Consider the following 23,287-nt stretch of genomic DNA (forward strand, 5'->3'; position numbering starts at 1 on the left):
ACATTATCAGATGTTTAATGCTGGCTGATCTATAAAAGAACAAGACATTTTTTTCTTGCAAAACTCTGTCTTGATTTGAACTGCTCAAGTAAACCCTTAAATCAAAACATTACAGGGATCGGGGAAGAACGGCTAATCCGTCATGCAGGCTGATGTTTCTTTTTATCCTCTCTGTTTATTTTACTTCCAGGGTTAGCTAGAAAGTAAAAAGTGGGATGAACTGAGAAAAAAACAGAGAGAAAATAAGGGGGGGAAGACAAAGGCAAGAGGAGTAAAATGACATCTCCATATTAAGGCCTGTGTTGCCAGTGTCAGTTCTAATTTCACAGCGCCTGTGGGGAGCTGAATGCAACCAGTCAGCTCTGGTCTCATCTCGTTCCTCCTCCATTTTGAATCAGGGCCGGCGAATCCCAAGCTGGGAGGGGAAGAGGAATATTACTGGCAAATTGGTTTTAGATTAAAGAAGGTGGCGAGGCATTCTGCTTTCTCAGCTCTTTCCCAGGTGCACTTAATCTAATTTCATTAAAGAGATGAGGACGGATGATCACTTGTGTCGAAAACATTAAGCCTGTCCGTTTTTCGCGCCCATAAAAAAACATTAAGGTTGTCTGTGGCCTGTTTGTTATTGAATATGATGACTCTTGGAGACCAATCTGGATCTTGCAAAGCAGCGGGGAGTTTAGGAGGGGGGATGTACCTGCATGAATTAAAATTACTGTTCCCTTTTTTCCTTTTTACAAGATGGCGAGCGAAGCAAAACCTAGCAATGTAATGAAAGATAAAGTGTTGGCATTAAAGGAGAAGAAGAAAATACAAGAGAAGGATAAGGTTTGGAGGGAAAGCAGAGAGCTGAGTGTGTTTGTGGTGTTAACGGATATGTCTGAAATCCCCACGGTGTGCTTGTTTTTGTTGCACTGTTGGCTTCATGGGGTGAACCCCCCAAATACACGAGCTGGGAGGATACCATTAGCTGACGAGCCATTACTGATAAGCCAGTAGAGACGCTCCTACGCTGTGATATGGCATTCATTCTGCACACAGCGGGAAGATAAGGGGGTAGAGGAGGAATTAATGTGTCAATCAGAGCCTGTGCGCTGCCCTGGCAGATGAGTACACCGGAGCCATAAAAGAGCTCATAGACAGGATGTGGTAATGGTCCTTGGAGACTCCCACAGAGGCAGATACACTTTCTGCTGAGTGACTGCTCGGCAAATAGGACCAAATAGAATTAGCCGACCTGGGTGTCCTCCACTGTGGCTATGGGGATGCAGTGGTGGCGGTGAAAGTGGTGGTAAAAACACCTGACACAAGGCCGTCGTGTAAAGGGCTGCCGAGAATATCAGCGGCTCGCGCTAATGTTTCGCGCACAGACAGACAGCCTCTGTATTATTTGCACAGGAGAAAGAAAGGAAATTGGAGTAGCCATCGAGGACGGCAAAGTGGGGCCTGACGGAGATAGGATGACACTTCAGGGGAGTGCATGAACAAACTGAGATGGGATAAATCCCACTCTATTTCTTTCTCTGCCTCTCCAATGACAGAAAATGACTGTCTTGACTTGAAGTATCTTGGGTATGTCAAAGGTTGACAGGATTTACTCTCTGATAGATTACAGGTGGATCAGGGAGGGGTGGGAACACGTTCCAACATAGCCTAGTGTTGAGACATAGATTGAAAAATGATTAGTAATGAACATTATGGTTCTTAAAATCAGCTCTTTGAAGTGAATGACAGGAGCTGGTACTTGGTTGGGAGTTGATTTTTTTTTTTCCTGTCTTTTTCTGTTACAGCTACATGTGATTGGTCCAGATGTGATGAGACGTCTGTGTGTCCACTGTGCTGGGTTTTTCTTTATTTATTCACATTTCAATTCATGTGCTGTTTTGTTTTGTGAGTGCATCAAGTTTGGACTTATGTAGGGTTTATTGGCATGTTTTCATATTGTATGCTTGGGAGTGTAGCAGCATGGGAGGTGTGTCTTGTTTCACCTAGGAGGGTCTTAGCCTTAGCTGGTATATATTTAAGTAAGGGCAGTTTAGTGCTGTCAGTTCATTGTTCCGTGCCCTTGGAAGCTTCATAAGTGCGTTGATTTATTGATACATTATTTTCGTTCATAGTCATTTTTTGGTAGATAATTGTTCAGAGATAATGTACAACTGATTATATTTGTTTTGTAGTTTCACACTTCTGAAACATTCATAACCCTGTGGACAGCAATGCAACATCTCCAGAGTATTAGTGTGAAGAGGAGTTTAGTCAAGATTTGCACAATAGAATAAAAGTCATCAAACGGTTGTTAAAATGTATATTTTTAAATAAGTAATTCATTGTACACATAATTTTAAATTACTTCTAAATCTGAAAAGCCAAAAGAATCAACTCTTTTATTGAGTCGAACTAAAGAACCGACTCATCTAAAAGAGCTGAAATTCTCATCATTAGAAGTAATCTAAAACAACTTTCAGATCAACTTGTAAGTATGTTTCTGCCATAAACGAGTCATAAATCAACAATAAAATCTTTTTATCGTTTCACAAAAGTGGAAGACCAAAGTAGAAAAGTCCATCCAGGCTGTAATCAACAGCCAAACATGTTAACTCTTAGTCACACCATAATTATTTGACACATTACAAAGCAAACTGTGTGACCTCATTTAGCCCAAAGTGAATCCAGACTAAACTACATTCCCTATTCTGCAGCATGGCCTCAAATAGACTTCACTACATAACGTGTCTGCATTGACACAGTTCAGCCAATGTGTGGTTAGTTCTGTCTAATTTAGCATGGCTATGAGCTAACACACCAAGTGTTGCCTGACTAACCGTAAAGACAGAGGAAACTTTATTCTCCATAAGGAGTTCATTCTCTGGATTCTTCCCAGCGACACAGACAGAAACGAGGCAATTCAAGGTCAGGGCTGATCTCTCTTTAAAAAGAACACTGAATACTTGTCATTGTCAAACATCATGTAATCTCCGACATCAGACGACAGGCGTCCCAAGAAGAAATGCTAGTGATGAGAACACAATAGTCTGCCTCTGATTGCTTGTTTCTTCAGGGCTCAGCCAATCAAACATAAAGATCCCCCTCACAGCAGCCCTGCACTGAACTCGGGGTGACCCAGCAATCTCCAAAGAATTCAAGTCTGACATGTTCTGGAAATACGTGACTGCATGCTATCTGAGGCAGTGCTTTGATACGAGCCAGCTTTACAAGGTGCAACAATCTGAAGTGACTTGGCTGTGGCAGCATCTCGTCAGTTTTATTCAAATACAGTGTAACTGATTGCACCCTGGGGGCACACCTGGAAGCAATATTCTAATTAAGTTAATCTGTGAAATCCTGACAATGTGGGTGTTCAGGTGGCTGGTAATCTGATGTGAAAGGAGTCTTTGTTTTCATTGGAAAGATACAGGAGGAGCTGGCACCTGTTTCAGCAAAACGTTGCAGAAAATTATCGCTGTCGAGTTATCCTGAGAGCAGGCAATTACAAATGACAGTGTTTGTCTTTTTCCTCAAGGAACCCAATTTTTACACCATCCAGTTTTTTTCTGCTTTTTGTGATGGCCTGTCAAAGTATTTTTCCCCAGTCTTCTTCCCTCAGCAATTTGCCACGGTCGCTCCACAACTCTCATCAACTTGATTATGATGAAATGTGTTTCTGAGGAAACGAGAAGGTCAGCACTGTTTCAACCTTTTTCCAGATGTTCTTTTCTCATCACACGCCCACATTAACCGTGTACTTTCAAGTCACAATCAATCTTGATCTGAAACAGTTTACTTACACATGTGTTGGCTTCTAATAAAAGCACATCTTTGCTCATTACCCCTGCTTCATTTGACAAATTAAGGTCATTATAATAATCGAAAATTTGAGGCTTACCTTTGGCTCCTGATTTAAGAAAATAAGCTTTCAAAGTGAGTTTCCATGATGTGTGTGGCTGCTGTGATAGGTTTCAATGTTGGATATAAGTCATTTTGGCTTCAGTTGGAATATTAACATTGATTTTTTTCAGTCACAGTTCTTTTAGTGTTTTCCAAATGCTGCTGCTTCACAAGCTAACATAGCTCCATAGAATTCTCTCGCTATTCCATGTATGAGCCCTTCATTGATTATATGCAATCTCAAAATTGAAATTTGCTTGAATAAGGGTGAAATCAGTCCTGAACCTCTAGGATTTCAACCATTTTCCAACTATATTGTGTTATATTTTTAGATTTGGAGCTTTTCATTGCTTTTTATCGCTCATTTGTTGGCCAGTGACATCAAACTGTGTTTGCAGTCATGTATTAACATTTTTGTTTTGTTGCTGTATGTGTCCAGAGATCCCACATGCACCAGTGGTTGCATTGCTTAGTTAATCTTAGCAACCTGTAGCATGTCGATGCTAACAGGTGCCAGGCCTGTTGGTACTGCGGTGAGAACTAAGAGGAGACAATACTGACCTGTCCTCCCACCCATTGTTATGGGGAATGTAAGATCCATCTGCAATAATGGGAAGAGCTAACCCTGCACCAGAGAGTATACTGGTAGAATAGCATCCCAGAAGTGGAGCTAACACCACAGACAAACGCCGCTTTGGAAGGATTTCACCTGCTGTGAGCAGACAGGATACAGGAGAGTGAGACTGAACAACCTGGTGAGGAAGTCCAGCTCACTCCTTGACACCATGGAGGTGGAGGCTGGCTGACTGAAGAATTACAGCCAAGCTTTTGTCTCGGATGGATTTTTTTAAAATCTAGTTGACACTTGTTATTTTATTCTATTTATATATTCTTGTAACTTTTTGACTTTATACTTTCTTGTATTGCTGCTGTGACTCCGAATTTCCTATCACAGATAGACACATTCTATTCTATTATATTCTAAATATCAGAAAACAGTATTTTGATGATTTGCTCATTTTGGGGTTCAAAGCAGAACAACTATGATATTGATGACTTTAAATTCACAAGTTCATTCTGCAGCTACTCATCTACACAAGGACTTAATCTCCAAGTGTTAGCACTTAGGTTGCACACCCTATGAGGCTGGCCCTTTGTAGTCAATCCAAATTTTGATGTCAATCCCCACTTTCAACCTCTTTCCTGCTTTATTCACTGTCCAGATCTTTCTGAATAAAGGCATTAAAAGCCAGAAAATTAACTTTGTTTTAGAAACTCTTAGGGCAGCTATTTCTTGTATTGAAATATGCTTAAAAAGATTCAGAAACGCTGAAAAGAAATCAAATATTTCCCCAAAGTTGTCCCCTAAGATGTAAAAGAAAGACGCTGCACGTGCAGCTCTGACTATGAAGCAAGAACAACCTCCAGAAACCGACTTAGTTGAAAGTTGTAGGATCCTTCAATTGTTTTGTCTGTGACTGTAATTAGAGACAACTTGAAAACCACTGTATGTAGATCATGTTTGAATCTTGTGACTGAAGCATATCCAAAGTCTGGTCTGATTATGAATGTTGAACCAACATTTCACGAACCTGATGTAAAAAAAAATTCACCTTTAAACCATTTTTAAAGTATTTACATGTATTACTGTAGTGATCTTCACATTTTGTATTAAAAGTAGAAAAACTCTGACTAAACCATGCCATGGTGACCGATCATTGGCTGATGCAACATTGATGAAGCCCAAATGAGGTTTCTTTTTCACAGCTACACTTTGCTAAACATGGGATTCCTAAAAAGTAGTTTGTAGTCCCTCACCTTGTCCTCACTTGTATTTTATGAGAGTTTATTTTACAGTGAGAGCACAAAGTAACCTGGCAGGTCGTTGCTCTTAAACGCTTGTCGTCAGTTTGTCAAGTTGGAGTAAAGTCGGAGCGGGCAAAGCGGCACTCTCTTGCTCGACAGTGGACTGTGTTATAATTGGTACAAAATTCAGCAATCAGACAGCTGAAAACTTGGCAGCAGTCTCCAATAGAGCACTGTTTCTTGAACTGTATCCCAATCCAGCTCAAACTGCTCACGTAAGTGGTGCCAAATTTGGAGCTTTCTACTGAACAGACAGAGGCTGACACCTAACCAACAACATGGCACCACCGCTGAGTTTCCACAACACCGCCGAAGCACTGCTTGTTTTTCTCTCTTCTGTTTTTCTTTAAGCTGTGTTGTTTAGTACCGTGGTATCAAACTTTTATACATTAAATGTCAGAATCTGTGACACTATATAGTGCTGTTAGAAGTCTGAGGTAAGTGATAGAGCAGGAAGGAAAACAAAACCCTGAAAAGAAACACTGTGAGAGCTTCCTCCCCTCTCTACCCCCCACTGTGATGCCAGGGTGCCGCATGGAGACTGACAGGCCTGCTACGTCTCTCTGTTGTGTCAACTAGCTAGCGCCCTCGGTTCCTTCCCGCTTCAATGAAGAGATAAAAGCCTATTGACTTGCCAGGCTACAGTTAATGCAAATTGTGCCTGCTATCAATGTATTATTTATGGGGAGAGCAGCAGACATTTCCACAGAACTGGGAGCTAAGCTTACAGGAGATTAGGCATGCTATCTCATTCATTTACCAGGGAGTAATTGCTAAACTGTGGAGGAATTAGAATGCATGAGGTTCCCCTAAGGCGTTTCATCTTGTAACCAGGTGGCTGCCATCAGACAACCACCTCCAAGCCGAGGATAAACAAATACACAGAAGTGAAACTGATAGACTACATCTGTCAAAGTGTAAAATGGTAAAAGCTGACGAGATGACATCACTGCTAAGTTCTGCTAAGTTCTACTAGCGATAGCCACCGTTTAACTTTTAAGGCAGAATCACATTTGGCCATGAAGAGTTGAGGTCATAGCACTTTTAAAGACTTGTTAACAAACCTTGAAGTGTATCACCTACAGAGGATGCTGGTCATTTTCGACCATTTATAGAAGAACTGGAAAAAAAAGCTCAGCTGCAGACAGGGTCAGCTTTATGATAAACTTAAGATGATTTTAATAAACTCAGACTCAAATGCCAATAACTGTGTCAGTGTTTGGTCTATCAACATATTTTTCAGTGCCATACTTTGGTTTTGCAATAAGCAAGGATGCAACATGTACTTGTTCCTCCACCTGCAGCTCATGATCAGCTGTTTGGGTCTGTGGCTTTTTGGAAGAGACAAAATACACAACATGATAACAAACAGTGTCAAAGTGATAGCAATGGTTTTGTGCTGTTTACTGCACAAAGGGACATGTTTTTGGATTGGAGGGCAGAACAAAAAAAAGGAGAAGAAAAACTTGCATGCTAACCAAGCTGTTAGCGGTAATGACGCTGATGAGGACGAGCTTAAAACTGCAGTTTGCCAAGGCTGCGCTCGAGGCTGGCTCATATCTCGAACAGCACACACTGTATGAGGGGCGAACTTTTGTTTTGTAACTCAGAACTTTATAGGAATATTAAAGTCACAGTTTGTCCAATCAGAGGCAACCTGGCTGACTGGTAGGGACAGTGGCCAAGGATTGAGTTCAACACTCCCAACGTGGCTACCGTTGCTAAAAGCCTCAAAGTTCTCTATCAGAAAACAAATATGATGCCATCCATGTATGATACACTGCCTGGCCAAAAACAAAGTTGCCACCAAAAAAAAAGTTTACACACTGTAATATTTTGTTGGCCACCTTTAGCTTTGATTACAGCATGCATTCACTGTGGCATTGTTTCGATAAGCTTCTGCAATGTCACAAGATTTACTTCCATCCAGTGTTGCATTCATTTTTCACCAAGATCTTGCATTGATGATGGTAGGGTCAAAGCCTTCAACAGCACATCCCAAAGATTCTCCATGGGGTTAAGGTCTGGACTCTGTGGGGGCCAATCCATGAGTGAAAATGATGTTTCATGCTCCCTGAACCACTCTTTCACAATTTGAGCCAGATGAATCCTGGCATTGTCATCTTGGAAATGGGAAGAAAAACTCCATTGATGGTATAACGTGGTCATTCAGTATATTCAGGTAGTCAGCTGACCTCATTCTTTGAACACAGACTGTTGCTGAACCTAGACCTGACCAACTGCAGCAACCCCAGATCATAGCACTGCCCTCACAGGCTTGAACAGTAGGCACTAGGCATGATGGGTACATCACTTTATTTGCCTCTCTTCTTACCCTGATGGCCCATCACTCTGGAACAGGGTAAATAGGGACTTAACGGACTACATGATCTTCTTCCATTGCTCCCGAGTCCAATCTTTGTGCTCCCTAGCAAGCTAAAGCCTGTTTTTCTGGTTAGGCTCACTGATTGCTGACTGACAGTGGTCCGACTCTACCATCATCAATTAAAGATCTTGGTGAAAAATTAATGCAACATCCAATGGAAATAAACCTTGTGACATTGCAGAAGCTTATTGAAACAATGCCACAGCAAAAGCTAAAGGTGGTCCAACAAAATATTAGAGTGTGTGACCTTGTTTTTGGTGGCAACTTTTTTTTTTTTCGCTAGGCAGTGTATCATATGTCATTAGTGCTAACAGGAGAGAACTAAACCAAGATAACTGCTGCTCTCATGAATGAAACTTGACAATTTTAATGCTTCAGGATCTTTCTGAATAAGAGGAAACCAGCCAGGTTCTCCACGCCTTGCCAGCAAAAAGGCCGGCTGATCCTTTCAGGGTAATACACAATACAAAAACTCTTCAAAAAATGAACTTACTTTAACTGAATACCGCTACAGTGAAAACAAAATATGCTAAAAAAAAAAGGTAAGTATGAATTTTTTGACCGCAGGGAACCAGAAACTTATCATTAACGATGAATTTCTGTCTGCAACATAAGTTTCACTGACATTTCAAACTAAAATGATTACATAAGTCACAAAATGTAGACAGAAGTTACTGCTATATTGAGAATAAAAAAAAGAGAAACAAGTGAATAAAGAAGATATGTGCCTCATTACTACATCAAATACAGCCTGAGTGAAGCTCTTTGTCTAGAGAATTATAGGTTGTGATCTAAGCCAGGAGACATATTCAAGACATATTCAGACATTAAGTGCTTCAAACAATCGAGTTCCCATTTTTTGACTTTGTGAAATCCAGGACTAACACTAAAAACAGCTTCTTTTGCAGTTTTCTTGTCACTTTCTGTAAGATGCAAATGATCAACGGTGGTGGAAGCGGAAGATTGTCTTTTACACCTCGTCTTTTTTTTTTTTTTAGCTAACAACACAGTGTGAATGTGTCTTTCCTCTAGTTTCAAGCTCAAATTTGTTATTCACAACTCTCATCCACTTCATGTCGGTGGGTGAATAAACACAGGAAATGCAGTCTTACCTTGTCGTCGATGTCACTCTCGCTGTCACACTGTAACAGAAAAGAGACAGACTTGGTGAATATAAGGAATTATTCATCCGTCCCCCTTCCCTCCCCCCAAGTAGCCCATAATCAGTGCAGATGTTATTTTTGTGTAAAACTTCTCATTCACTGACAGCTTTCAGAGCAAACGGCAGAGTATGAAGAGAGGAAGGAGAGAGTGGTAGTCTAAGAGTTTTTCTAAAGCAGCACAGCCGCACTGAACGCTATCCTGGTGTTTCTGTTGAGGACTGAATGCTGCAAATTTATAAAGGATCAAAAATGAATTGCACTATACACTGAGTTCTATCATAAAGAGCCTGTTCAATGACTTTGAATTCAGCTGCAGCTTGTCATTTAGCCTTTTAAGAGTGCTTTAAAATTGGACGATAGTATCTCAAGGACAGCGAGCGCTTAGGCTCTGTGAATACTCAAACACAGTGCCTATTAAGTGTGGTATTTCAAATCCACCCTGTGACAAACCAGCCTTTAATTTGTATGTCAGACTTTTGCAGGGATAAAGGAACTAAATAACAAGAGGCTGTTTTCTGAGAAATGCCTTGTCTTGCACGGCCAAAGGCCAAATTGCAGTCTGTTCAGTAAGAAAGTGAAATGGGTTTTTTCCTCCATCACGTTATTTTACCATGAAATAAAAACACGGCTCCGGTTTAAATGTCTTCGGAAAAGGTGCAACCTTTAAAAACCTGAACAAAGTCAGACCTTGTATCCGCCACAGCTTTTCATTCCTGACACGTTGAGAGACAGAAAAGTCTTTTCAGCAAATAATTAAAATAATGATCACATTAATACTGGAAGTTTGATTCATCTGACGTTGTAAATAATGTGAGAAGTCACAGTGAAGTCAGAAACTCCACGTTGATTTAGATTCTTTACTTTTTCCCATGCTCAGCAGCAACAACAAGCATCTTCTCCCTCTAATTAAAACGTGGTCACTTTGATTGTCATGTTAAACACATTTTCTAACCAGTTGCAACCCCACTACTCCCTGCTTCCGTTTCTCACACAGTCATTTGTTCCCACTTGGTTGGTAACTGGCTCCCATTGGACAATGGACGGTGAAGTTTTGGAAACAGGAGTGGTTGAGCTGCAGTTGAGTCCCACTGGACCTCACAGCAGGACGCATGAGGAGCGGAGCAATTCAAGCGAGGAGCCCACATAGAGACGAAGAGAGGGCCCCCAGTGAAAAACCGCCATCAATCTGTCAATTAAGTTCCTGTGGCAACATATTTAAGTGGAGCCTCTTTATTTTGTTTGACTCCCTTTCAGAGCCGGGCACAATGAGCAGGGAGCCGGGTCAATGGAGGCACAGCGGCCCTTTGTTCGGAGTGCGGTGGGTCCAAATGTATAATTAAGTAACGAGAGTAATCAGTGCAAGGGCTCAGTGACCAAGATCTCTCAGGAGGGGAAAGTGTGTGTGTGTGTGTGTGTGTGTGTGGACTGGTGTGTGTGTGTGTGTGTGTGTGTGTGTGTGTGTGTGTGTGTGTGTGGACTGGTGTGTGTGTGTGTGTGTGTCAGTGCTCAGTGATTCATTCAACTATGCAAAGACAAGAGATACAGCAGGAGTCCTTGCTGGCGGGAGCTTTAAGTGAAAAACATCACCACCCCCTCCGGAGGTTTTATTGTTGTGTTTGCATCTCTATCTGCAGAATAACAACTAAGAGGAATGCCTGAGCTCTTATTGTTCAGCACTGACAGACATTATACGAGAGCAGACACTTTATGGAGGACAAACGCAGTAAAAGGAGGCATTCAAAAGGACTCAATGAGGAGATGCTGTTCTTCATTTCAGAGCTTGCGCTGAGATTAAGAAAAGTAGCGTGAAAGCATATATAGTGTGCCCCACAGTACAGTAATCACCTCCTGTATGTATCAGTAAAATAAAACTATTGTATTCAATTAATTTAAAATAAAGTGGGGCTGCAACTACAAATCGATAAGATCGATAAGAATCGATTAGTAAAAGTGTCAACAACGTTTTTCCATAATCTATGCAGTGTGCTGCGCCATTACTGTATTAGGTTGTCCTCAGTTTGTTTGTCTTCTCCCTTTTTGTTGGATTATTTAGTGGTTGGCAACTAGCTGAAGGTGCATTACCACTACCTACTGGACAGGAGTGTCAATTACCTGGATTGTGGGGCTGTATGCGTCACATGTGAACAGATCAGCATGGCGGCGGAGACGCCGAGCCAGCTGGTGAAGGAAACAAGTAAACACCCCCATAAGAAAACCCCACATACACTCCTTTTACATGTTGTGAAATGCATGGTATGTCTCTAAGGACTCGTTTAGTGCTTTTATTAAATCATCACCCCGTTTGAAAACCACGAGGAGTTCATTAAACCAACATTAGCATTAGCGTTAGCTGCTACAGATAGTGATAGGGCAGAGGGGGTGTACTGTTTTACCTGCAGGTGAAAAGATTGAGGACACATTTTTATTTATTTGCCTTTTTGACCCACTAAGTTCTGAATCTGATGACATAACAATATATTTTCTATTATTTTGCCCAAACTGTTGATTCTTTAAGTGACAATACAATCATTTCATTTGTTTAAGTGTATAAATGTAGCACCTGTTCAGCTCAAACTATGTTCATATACGTTGTTTCTTTGTATATATATCATTAAGCAAACAACAGCCATCAACTAAAATAACAACGCATGTTTGGTTTTGCAAATTTTACTATTTCGCATTTTCATCCTTTTTTTTAGATTCATAGATTAATTGTAAATAAAATCATCAGAGTTATCAACAACTAAAGTAATCGTTAGTTGCAGCCCTAAAATGAAGGAAAACAGCACCCACAAGTCCTTGACCAACAATACTAAATCAAATGCTTTCATATTACTGAAAATTCTCTGAATTATAATGAGAAAAAGAAATGTCTGGCACATTTTTATGCAAAATGCCGTCTCTTTTCTTGGGGAATGTTTGCAAACCCTAATTTCTGAGCTTTTCTTGTCAAAGACCTTCATTACAGAGTGCAGGGCATTAAGTAGAGAAAGTGGCTTAGGCTTCTTGTCAATCAATTCCCCATTCAGACGAGGGATTTGGGACAAATTAATTGTCAGCCATTTCTGTTTGGGAGAGCATCACAACCTGTAATCTCCATCTATTTGTTCACTCACCACTCATGCATTTCATCTGAAAGGAGTCACTTTTAAAGCTCCATCTCGATGCATCCGCAGAAAAACTAAATTGATCTCATCTCAAACTCGGCCTGACGGCAGGAAACCGTTGTAAATGTATCTTTAGGATGCAGCTGAGCCGACCGTTTCTACCTCACAGCGGTTATGAGTTGCTCTCCATTACCGAGGGCGAGTTTACACCCTGGGTGACGGAGATGAACAACCGGCTCGGTGTATTCCCCGGGTGCACGCTCAGCCTTGTTGTTGCAGCAGTAGCCATGACACTAGAGATGAGGCCTCATAAGGCTGGAGCTGGTGAGGAGGAAAAATAATATCAAAAGAGCACAGCGTGGTGCTTATCCTTTTACAAGAAGCATGCTCTGCAGCGGAGCGTAAAGAGGAATACTGTGGCTCAGACAGAGACAGAGAGAGACACAGCACAGCAGGGTGGAGAGGAGCAGGTGGAGAGGGGGAACAAAACAACAGTTAGAGCATGTGTGTGTGTGTGTGTGTGTGTGTGTGTGTGTGTGTGTGTGTGTGTGTGTGTGTGTGTGTGTGTGTGTGTGTGTGTGCATGGAGGTAGTGCTAGAGCACTCCTTTTTGTCAGTACAGTATGTGATTGCCCTGTTAGGCTACTACACTTGGTTGGGTCAAATAAAAGAAAACAATGAAGCTATAAAAGAACAGGAATGGCTCATGTTTGTGACTGCGTGGGTGTGAGAAGACGACCACGTCATTAAGCACCCTCTGCTTCTTTGAATATCTACGCTGGGTAAAAGATTTCTCAACTAGGCTATAAAAGCAAACCAAATGGTGAAATGCAAATGCACAACCACAAACAGAAAGCTCCCTGAACAGCACGTCTGGTGGTCAGGGGGGACTTTGTTAAAATCGAAGAGATATGCAGCTCACTAAGCTGCCTGACAGGAGCCAAGCCCCCAGAGGTTTGTGTCTCTCATAGATGTTCACAAACCAAACAAAAAGAAAAAAAGACGGTAAAAAAAGGAAAAAACACTGGCTGGCTCTTCAGAGGCAGGGAGCAAGCAGAAACATCTGCACCTGGCAACCGCCAGCTATGAAGAGTAACGGGGGACTAGCTTCAGCGGATGGCTCATCCACAACCCTCCCTCTTCTACACCCCTCCCTCTGCTCAGCCAGTACATCAGACGGATGCATTTGACATTTACACAGCTTTCAACACTTCAGAGACAGGAGATTTATTCTGCCAGTGGCCCTGGAAGCAGCCAGGCCTCGACCTGGGCTGGCCCCCATGACGACCCCGCAGATCAGGCCTGAAATGAGGCCGGGCGGCCGCGAGGGTTAGACAGAGAAGGAGGGAAAGAAGGAGAGGCAGGGCGAGATGGATGTCCTGATCCTCCTGGACATTTTCTCTGGCAGATTCCGATGGACGTGCAAGGGGAAGACAATAAGCGGCACGTGTCCCGCAGCAAATTAAAACGACTGGCCAAATTAATCACACAGTTCCACTTGTCACACTCGGAGGACGGTCTGTCATGAATTCTGCCTCAGAGACAGGCAGAGCAGCACAGGAGGAACTCGCCCGGCTACGCAAACGCTGGCACGGCGTCAACAACTGTCTGCCTGAATACTGATCGCAGCTCTGTACTCGCTGCAAGAAATGTATAAAAATTGGCAAAACAGAAGCTGCTGGCATTTCAGTGTCACTTTTGGTCTCTGTTCAAAATAAACAAAATAAATAAACTGGATGAAAAGGAAAGAGGAGGAAGAATGTGTAAAAGTTTTTGTTTTTTTTACAAAAGAGTTTGAGACAAAGGGTCTTTTATCTGAGTCATTTAATAAAGTGCCATCAGATTATGTTAAGTATGACTTCAGACATGAAGGTAATTGTAGAAATAAAGATAAATACTCTAAGCTATTCTCACTTTCAGCAAGTTTCCAGCGCTCACACTACTTGCAGCTCTGAGCTCATCTGTTTGGGTTGAAGCTCCTGCATCTTAACTCGTCTAAAGTACTCTGTACTAAATGTAAAAAGGAGAAGACTGAAGTGCATCTGAAAGGCTTATTAAACACTGACACAGCAGCAGCTCTTCGACTTCTGTTTGTTGTGACAAGCCATCAGCGCATACATTCAGACATCTTCATACTGATGAGGGAAACAGCTTCATCCCAGTTGATATTTCTCTGCTGATACATCCTAAGATACACCTGATTGTAAAGGAAAGAGTGCTGAAAAAAGCTGATCTCCCAGGGTGAGGAGCACACAGAGGGGGTAATGGTCCATTTAGATCACAGAGGACCAAAGCAGTGTCGAATACTGGTGAAACAACACCAATTTCCACCCGCAATTTCCCTCCTGTGGATGCCGGGATGAGGTGTGGGGATGTAAGCGCTGTGGACACTCTGATGGGGCGTGGAAGCAGAGCTTCAGGTCTGCTGGGGGACCTCCTGCTGGGGTCTGAAACATCAGCAGGATGTCTGAAGGTGTCTTTGGACTTGTGGGGAAGATAAAGCCTCAGATTTCATAACTTTCCATCACAATAGTTTGTTTCTGTTTTTGTATTTTCATTCTCTTTGAAAAGTCACAATGTTGGAAGAGTTGGAACTGCTTGTCTGCTTACATGAGTGGTGCAGTTTTAATGGCTTACTTAGATATTTAACGATCTCAAACAGAAGGGAAAAGAATCAGATGATTGCTCTTGACCCTGCTACCTGTATCTGAAAACGCCAGCTAGCAAAATAGATTTGATCATGGGATCAAATCCATACAGCCATTTGACCTCTGACCTTCCCGGCAGGCAGCATGGGAAGTCAGCTGATTACCCCGGGTCAGCCCCAGAGCTCTGGATTAGGAAAGTATTGATCCCCGTGAAGATGTGGGCTCTAGAGGGAATGAGATTGAGAGAAAAAGCTCTGCCAGGTAGAAATGATATCGACCAGAAGAGCAGGCCTAGACAGGCTCTCACGTTAAACCATATTTGAGCCCGGGACCTCGCAGTGGGCTGTGCAAACAGAGAGATGGCTTCAGCAAAAGCTCTGTTTCACAGAGGCCTGGTAAAAAGAGCAGTGAGGAAGACAAGCTCAGAGAAATGCTCTTCGCATTAGCCAGACGCACAGAGGCCTCTGGTTCAGAGCCGACACACTTAAGGGAAGAGTCAGCGGGGGCCATGTAAATCAAGCTCTGGTGAGGAAAGATATAGTCCTGACCTGGGGCCAAACTAAGCAGACTTTTACATTACACAGAGTCCATGTAAACAGCGCTGGGACCTGGCAGCGCTCTGTTTTACTTCCATGCAAAGTATGTGGTGAGGCCGAGGAGGAAGAAGGGGAGGAGGAGTACGGACAGATTGATGGTGATACTTGTGGGGGTAAACCTGAAGAGCTGTCCCCCTTCTTCACTAAATTAAAGGGCCGCCTTGTCCTTTCCAACACGAAATCCCTCAACCTTTGCTTTCAGCACTCGCTGGGGGAGTGACAGAGCCAGCCGGGCTGCCGGTGTGATCCTCAGAGTAGTTTGGCGAGGGAAAAACAGACAGTAATGGCAGATGTACGAGGGAACAGGGAGCATTTATTCTGCTCGGAGAGAAAGAAGAAAAACTGCCAGAAACCTGGAGGGACGGGGAATACACAACTGTGTTATGAATATAGTCATGGAAGAAAAATGGGGACAGAGGTAAAAGAGAATAGGGGAAAAAACAACACTGATTTATTATTTTTTTCCACACCTCGTCTCTCACAAAACTCCCTTCGGCTTCTACTTGTCTCTGCTGACCGTGTGACTGTAACAAGCTTGCTATCTTGCCTTCAGAGGCACACACACACTTTCAGACACACACAACCCTCAGCACCACCCAGTGTTTTGAGGCGGCCCCAGGCCTGGTGCTGCTGAGCTGTAGCAGCAGACACTGGGCATTGGAAATTTAAGTCGGGGCAGAGGAGAAATTAGGCGAGGAGGCAAGGAAATGGGATGTTGACTTGAACTGGCCCCCGGGGCAGCTGAGAGTCTCCCTGTGCAGCTCCGCTGGCTGCCTGACAGTTTGATGGAGCGAGTGGAGGCTTCCCCGCGGCCTGAGCCGCCGTCTCTAACACTGATGTAGCTCAGTGAGGAACAGATTGAGCCTCCAGGCATCGCTCTGTACTGCTACTCCCCTCCTCTCTTTCTCTCCTGCTCACTTTCTGAACTGCTGCTACCAACTCTCTCCTCACTAATCCTGTCAGGGCAACGCACAGAAACATGCACTCTTCATACATACTGCTGCATTTAGGCACGACGACGATCTGCAGAGACACATAAAGATACTTGAAATCCCAGAAATAACAGCAACACCCACAGAGAGCTTGGCTCCATCCTCTTCCTTCTCTTCCCTTCAACACTAATGTGATGAGCACTACAGATGCTGTTTACTGAGCTCTGGCCGATGCACAGGGGGAAGGAGGAGGAGAGGAGGGAGGGGGTGGAGGAAGAGGCAGAAGGAGGTAGAGTAAGGGGGCTGGCAGGCCACAGCCGTAATGAAAAGAATCTGGCGGCAGCCCACTGTGTGCTGGTCATGAGAAGCATGTGCCGCCGGGGGGCTCTACTGCTAATTTCAGGGGGCAGCCAAGCGTTTCACGCTCGACTTGTCATCGGGCCAGAGGGGGCATTCATACAGGGTGACAGCAATTGCGAGAGGGCGGGTGGGGGGTTTGGGGAGGAGGGACTGAGGAGGGAGGGGGAAGCTTGAGCTCCCTCCCCCCTCCCTCTGCCTCCTGTCCCCCTCTGCAATGATCAAACGTTTTTGTAGGAAGGGAACAGAATTACAAATGAGAGTCCTGTGGAAACTGCTGGAACCGGATTCAGCTGCTCTCTATGCTCTGCTCTCTTCTCAGGTGGCCACGAGGGCACACCTTATCCTGCAACCCCTGCTGTCTGCGCGGGGGTCAACGCTGACATATTTCCATTTAACATGACAATAGTTTTCCCCTTATGAGCTTCTGTCCTGACATACTGCATGTCTGTCTGGCTGCACCTGACGGCAGAGACCTAGCAACTAATGATATAACTCCATATGAAGTTATCATTATTTTACTTTACACAGTAAATTCTGCTAAACTGGGATGACCTTGGACAAACTGTACCAAGTTTTAAATAAACTTTTTCAAGCTTTAACTGGAGCAATGCTCAGTTAGCTCATCCTTACTGATTTATTATCAAGATGTCTCTCCTGCCACTGTCTTTCTTTGTCTCTTTTTTTGCTGGTTGTACCAAAGGAAGCATAACATTACGAGCCATACATGCTCTGTATCAGGACAGTCAATAAAAAACCTGCGCAATTTACTTGCTTCTTTATAGTTTGTGAATCAGGTGGGTGCTTATTTCAGTGGTTTACCACTGAGGATAGACGCACACTGAGTAGGTTTTAAATATGTCATGGGAGAAAGTTTCTGACAAATGACCTAGCCTTCCAAATGATGTGCTCACACTCTCCAGTCCAGCATGGCCTGGGTGCTCACTTGTTGAATAAGTAGGAATATTGGACAAATGTCAATTAAGTTTCCCTGAAACATTCCCAAACATGGAAATTGAAGTCAAAAACTACTTCAGACTCTTCAATAATAAACATTAGGTATAATTATCACCCTGGTGATCATTTAAAGCCCTAAAGTTTGGGCTTAAACTCATAGCTCTGCTATCCTAATGTGACAGAGTGAAAAGGTTTAGGGAGAGTAAGATATTCATCCAATCAGATTGAATCAGCTGTTGTGCCCCATGTACGTGGCAGCAAAAATTAAATCTGATGTGCAACTCAAAAACCAGCTCAGAATTGTCCTCTTTTGAAGCAGTTTGCCTCGGCCTTTACAGATTACCAGACTCTTCCTGTTGTCACATGGCTGACGGGTGAAAGACATGGTCATTTGGTGTAACCCATAAAAGTCAATTAGTGTAACCAGTGTTTGTCATAAAAATCTGATATTGTAAAAAAAAAAAAGTTTCTATGAAAATAATTTTATCAGGCTACTATGCTGTAAACAAACCATTTGACCCTAAAAATAGAGTAAAAATTGATGTATACAACCTACTGACTTTCTAAGTACAACAAAAAACCATCAAGTTTAATATTAAATATTTCAAACATACTTTTAGATGTTTTTTTTTTTTATATAACAAATAACATTGCATCAGTAGACTTGCATAACTTCTAGGAAGGTGGATTATTTAACACTTGTAATGCTTTTATAGTTACACCATTTGATAATTTAATGGGACTGATTATTTATTTATTTGTTTAAATGCCATGTAAACAAACATCTAAGATGTTGTTAGAACAGGTTTAAGGCAAATTTTATATTTGGACATCATACCAACCCTTATTCGTCACTTTCCCTGTCATGAAAGACAAATGGAAACTTTGATCAATTAGCCTGTGCATACTCATCCTGTCATTTTGATTCTCTCATTCGAACACAATTATAGAACTGATGGGTGTTTATATATGATCTCTTTTTTTTTTTTTTTCTTTTTTTTTTGTCATCTGAAATTTTAAAAACCAACATGTAAATAATGGCGTAACCCAAGCCCTTCCATGTTCTTTGTCTCCAGGAGCTCCCAGTGTCTTCACCGGACCAACAGTCTATTAAAGGTGAAATGACTGGCAGGTACATCTCTAATCAGCGCCATCGACTGGCCTGAGGATCTGATGCACACTTGGGACCTAACCCTCAACTCAGCTCAATAAAACGTGAACAAAGTCACTGGAAATCATTAAAGATGAGAGACAAAGGAAGAAAAGACACACAGGAGGGAAAACACAGTGCTAGTCCAAACCCTCCATCATGTCAGGCGCTAGCTAAGAGTTGATGCTAACAGCTGGCAGCCTCCCCTTTAAAAACAGTGCGGATGGCTCGAGTCTGGCAGCCAGGAAAGACAAGCTGGGGACGAACAGGGATGAAAAGACTGAGGGAGATGGAGTCAGTGATGAAAGGTGGGTGGTTGATGGTAGATGAGTGGATGTGGGATGGGGTAGGGGGTGGGGGATTAGCCCGCTTGCAAGGAGAAACTTCTGTTCATCGCCTCTGAAACAAGCCGTCACAAGAGAGGAGAAAGAAGGGACGTGAAAACAGAGGAAGAGAGACAGAGAGTGATGTAGGATGAAGGAGGAGAGGGGAAGGGAGGAAGCAGCCACATTGCACATCTTCGGGCTGTGAATAATTTAGAGGAGCACTGGGGAGACGAGACGAAGATGAACACAAAACACTGGCAGCGTTTGACCTAGAGCTGCAGCTACATCAGTGCACATCACAGAGAAAGAGAGCTCTCTCTTTCTCTCCCTCCCTCTTTCTCCTGCTCTTCATCTGCCTCCCTCTGTGTCAAGGAGGAAACAGCTGTACACTTCTCTTGTTTCGCCTCACATTCTATGAAACTCAACAGAAAACCTGACAACTCTGTTTCATGAGGATCTCTGCTTCTGCCTGCTTGCTCTGGGCACTTCAGAGGAGGGGGACGAGCCTCACACAGAACAGTGTTTGTGAGCGTCCAGGTCGAATCAGGCGATTCATTCCTGTTTTTGGATCCTCTGGCGGTCAATTCCAATCACATCCTATGTAAATAAAACAACCTCTTCAAAGGTTGAATGCTCTACCTTTCATACCCTGACTGATCATTCCTTTGATTTCTGTGACTGTCTCATTTAACTCAGCAGTGTTGAAACAATTAATCAGCTTCAGTTTTCATTTATCCTTTTATAAAGCACAACCTTTAATTCACTGCCAAGTGAGAGAATTTGTTTTTCTTTCTCTTGCTGCCCTTTAATCCCAACTTGCAGATCATCTAAAGCTGCGCACACTTTGTGAGATAATTGGACTAATTTTCAGTTTGGCAAAAGCCAACATCTTTTCTGACTTTTCTCAAGATTGTTTCACCAGTTTTTCTTGTCCTGTGAGATCTGTTAAGACTCATTTTACTTTCCTGATCTGCTCAGAAGAGGACTCAGGCCAGCCTAACTTGAAATTTTTAGCATTAAACATTTTAAGTAGTTACAATCAGACAGCCTGATGTGTGTGAGGGGAACTCCGAGGAGGAGGCACCAAGATTATGGAGTAGTGTCATGTGGAACTGTAGCCAATCAGGAAGAAAGATGCCTGAAGGAGGAATCACAGCATACATGGCAACAGGGATTTCACTAAAAGCAAAGCTTTTAAAGTTCAATGGAGGTCAGAAATGGAGCATCAACATGTTGATATGTTGCTTTGTTGTTCACACATGTAAAGACAGACTTCCACACACTAAGTTATGACTAGAGAAGCTGAAGAGCTACCACGATGAATGAACCATTCAGCAAGAAAGCTATATTGAGCTTTTCAACCATCCCATCATCCACCATGTTTATTAGAGCGTTGTGTGATTTGTTGGCCATCTTATTTCATTCCACTATCTACAAAGTCAAACTCTTCAAGCTTCTTCTTCTGTTTTTGGTTATTCAGTCATTTTCTACCACTTATTCTATTCAGGGTGGCTGGTGGCTGGGGCCAGCTGCCTCTGGGTAGGAGGTGGGGTGTACTCTGGATTGGTCGCCAGTCAGGCTGACACAGAGACAGACAACCTCTCACACACACACTTAAACCTACAGGCAATTTACAATCATCAATTAACCTGATGAGCATGTTTTTGGGCTGTGGGAGGAAGCTGGGGACACCACTCATGCAGGACAACATGCAAACTCTACATGGAAAGGCCCACCTTGCTCAAACCGGGATTTAAACTGGTGACCTTTATTGGATTTGACAGCTGAAGCCAGTCAGGAAGTGCTGGGAGAAGTGAATGGGGGCAGACATGCATGACTTGTTGGAGGCTGGGAGATGAACCAGTGACCACTGAAACAAGGTTTAGAGCTTCTGAAAGTGGGGAGCTTGTTTAAACATGTGCATGTGTGTAGTTTCACATTTTCAATACCAGTTTTACAGGATTTCAAAATCTTTTAGCATCAGCCTTAAGAGCATTAGGATCCAAAGAATGACTGTTTACTAATGACTGTCTTAAGATTTTAATTAACATCATAGGTTCAATTCTTTAGAAACAGAAATGTTGGGACTAAAAGAAAACTACAGTATTATTAGTACATCTCATCCACTCACAGCCCAAAACTACTCACAAGATATGAATGATTCACATTAATCTACATCAAATCAGTGTGAAATTAATACATTTTTTCTGCATTTTAACTCACATTTGAGGGGTTTTATGTCTAGTAGATATCAGCACAGTCTGTATGAAGAGACACATCTCTGTGAACAGCTGAGCGGCGCAGGCAGAGGACAGCAGCAGTAAATAACGGCTGCCCTGTGATTAGGCACGGAAGAGGTTAAACAGAGCTCATTCACGCCGCCTTTGTCGAGGTGCCATGAATCACCTCACCTGCTGAAGTGTGTGTGTGTGTGTGTGTGTGTGTGTGTGTGTGTGTGTGTGTGTGTGTGTGTGTGTGTGTTAGTGTGTGTGTGTGTGTGTGTGTGTGTGTGTGTGTGTGTGTGTGTCTGTGTGTGTGTGTCTGTGTGTGTGTGTGTGTGTGTGTGTCTGATTACAGGACTACTGGGCATCTGTGATAGGAGTGACAGTTGGGTGGACAGAGGGCGGTCTGACCGACCCAGAAGGGAGGGGCCAGTTATTACTGTAATTAAGGAGTGATGGCGGTACAGGCGGGGCTGGGATTGTAAACATATAATGATATGCACATAGGGAAAATGTCTACAACTGTTAAAAATGATGGTATGCTGTCAATGGATATAATACAAAAATCAGTAAATGAATCAAATGGACTGAGGATAGCACCAAAACAAACGTGAGGTAACTGTTCCTTCTTTATTTTCTGGCCCACTCCCACCAACACCCTCCCACTCCCTCTCCTGCTGTCTCTTGTTCTGTCTGCGTGGCTGATATTAATGGGACGTCCCTTGTTTGTAAATGTGCCAAGTTGTGCGCACCGCTGCGGGCTGTCTATTATAGCAGGCCTCTGGGGCAGCTTTTCCATATGGCGTCACATATGGCACTCAGCAGCATCAATTAATGTTGTTATAATACTGATTTTTATGAGCTCGGGTTTCACTCCGCCCCCCCCTTCTCCTCTCTCCCCCCCTTACCACTGTCGCTGATTCTTTGATTCTTCAAACAGCCTCACTTGGATTCCTCAAACCTTCGACAACCTGGCTTCTGAACATGATCCCGAAAGTTTTCTTTGCCAAATACTGAAAGCTACCCACGCTACAGAACGCCTCTCAAAGACACTGAACACGACTTTGTTCCTGCTTTACCGCATAAGACGGCTAACACTGTTGCCAATGTGTCAGACTCCTTGCATCCCCTCTGACGCAGAGACACTGCCATCAATGGGAAAACAAGGAAGCAAGGCAGGTAGCAATTATATGAACTGAAAATACATTATAGTATATCACACGATTGCAACCAAACATATACACAACCCCTACTATAGTTCTGGTCACATTAGGGCAGTATCAGGGCCTATTAGTGTGTTAAATTAGGCCTATATTCATGCACAAAGCAGTCGGCAGATGGATGTAAGAGGAGAAATCTGAGGGCCCTTTTTGTTCCTGGTGCCTTTGGTGGTGGATCTGACAGGAAGGGAACAAGAGTGAAGCAAAAAGCCCCGCTTAAAAAGCTCCCAGCCACACCATCCTTGTCAGCGGCGCCACAATTAGAGACTAGATCACTGGCGCTTCCCACTGAGAAACATCTCACCACCACTCCTCGATGGAACTCTTCCGTTTGAGGAACGCACTCAAAGCGAGGTTTTAAAACGTTTCGGATGGCTAATCACTCTCAGGATGAAAGACCCCGGCGTGTTCGTTTGTCTCAGCGTGGGGAGCTTCCCTTGCCGTTTCTCTGTCTCTGATTCTGATTGTTTTTG

The 23,287-nt window shown here is 43.1% G+C and overlaps 1 protein-coding gene across 15 annotated transcripts in view; it reads right to left on the reverse strand.

The window, feature by feature from the left end:
* Positions 1-23,287, reverse strand: part of fbrsl1 (fibrosin-like 1) — a 531,917-nt gene that overhangs the window by 98,904 nt on the left and 409,726 nt on the right. For all 15 annotated transcript variants that reach the window (XM_074669463.1, XM_074669460.1, XM_074669461.1 and 12 more), the window contains one exon: positions 9,250-9,279. In XM_074669463.1, the coding sequence (XP_074525564.1) occupies positions 9,250-9,279 (30 nt within the window). The remainder of the gene's footprint in view (positions 1-9,249; positions 9,280-23,287) is intronic.

This window comes from Halichoeres trimaculatus, unplaced genomic scaffold (genome assembly GCF_033239565.1).
Source record: "Halichoeres trimaculatus isolate MK-OKI-2021-1 unplaced genomic scaffold, fHalTri1.1 fHalTri1_scaffold_5, whole genome shotgun sequence".
In the NCBI taxonomy this organism is placed as follows: Eukaryota; Metazoa; Chordata; class Actinopteri; order Labriformes; family Labridae; genus Halichoeres; species Halichoeres trimaculatus.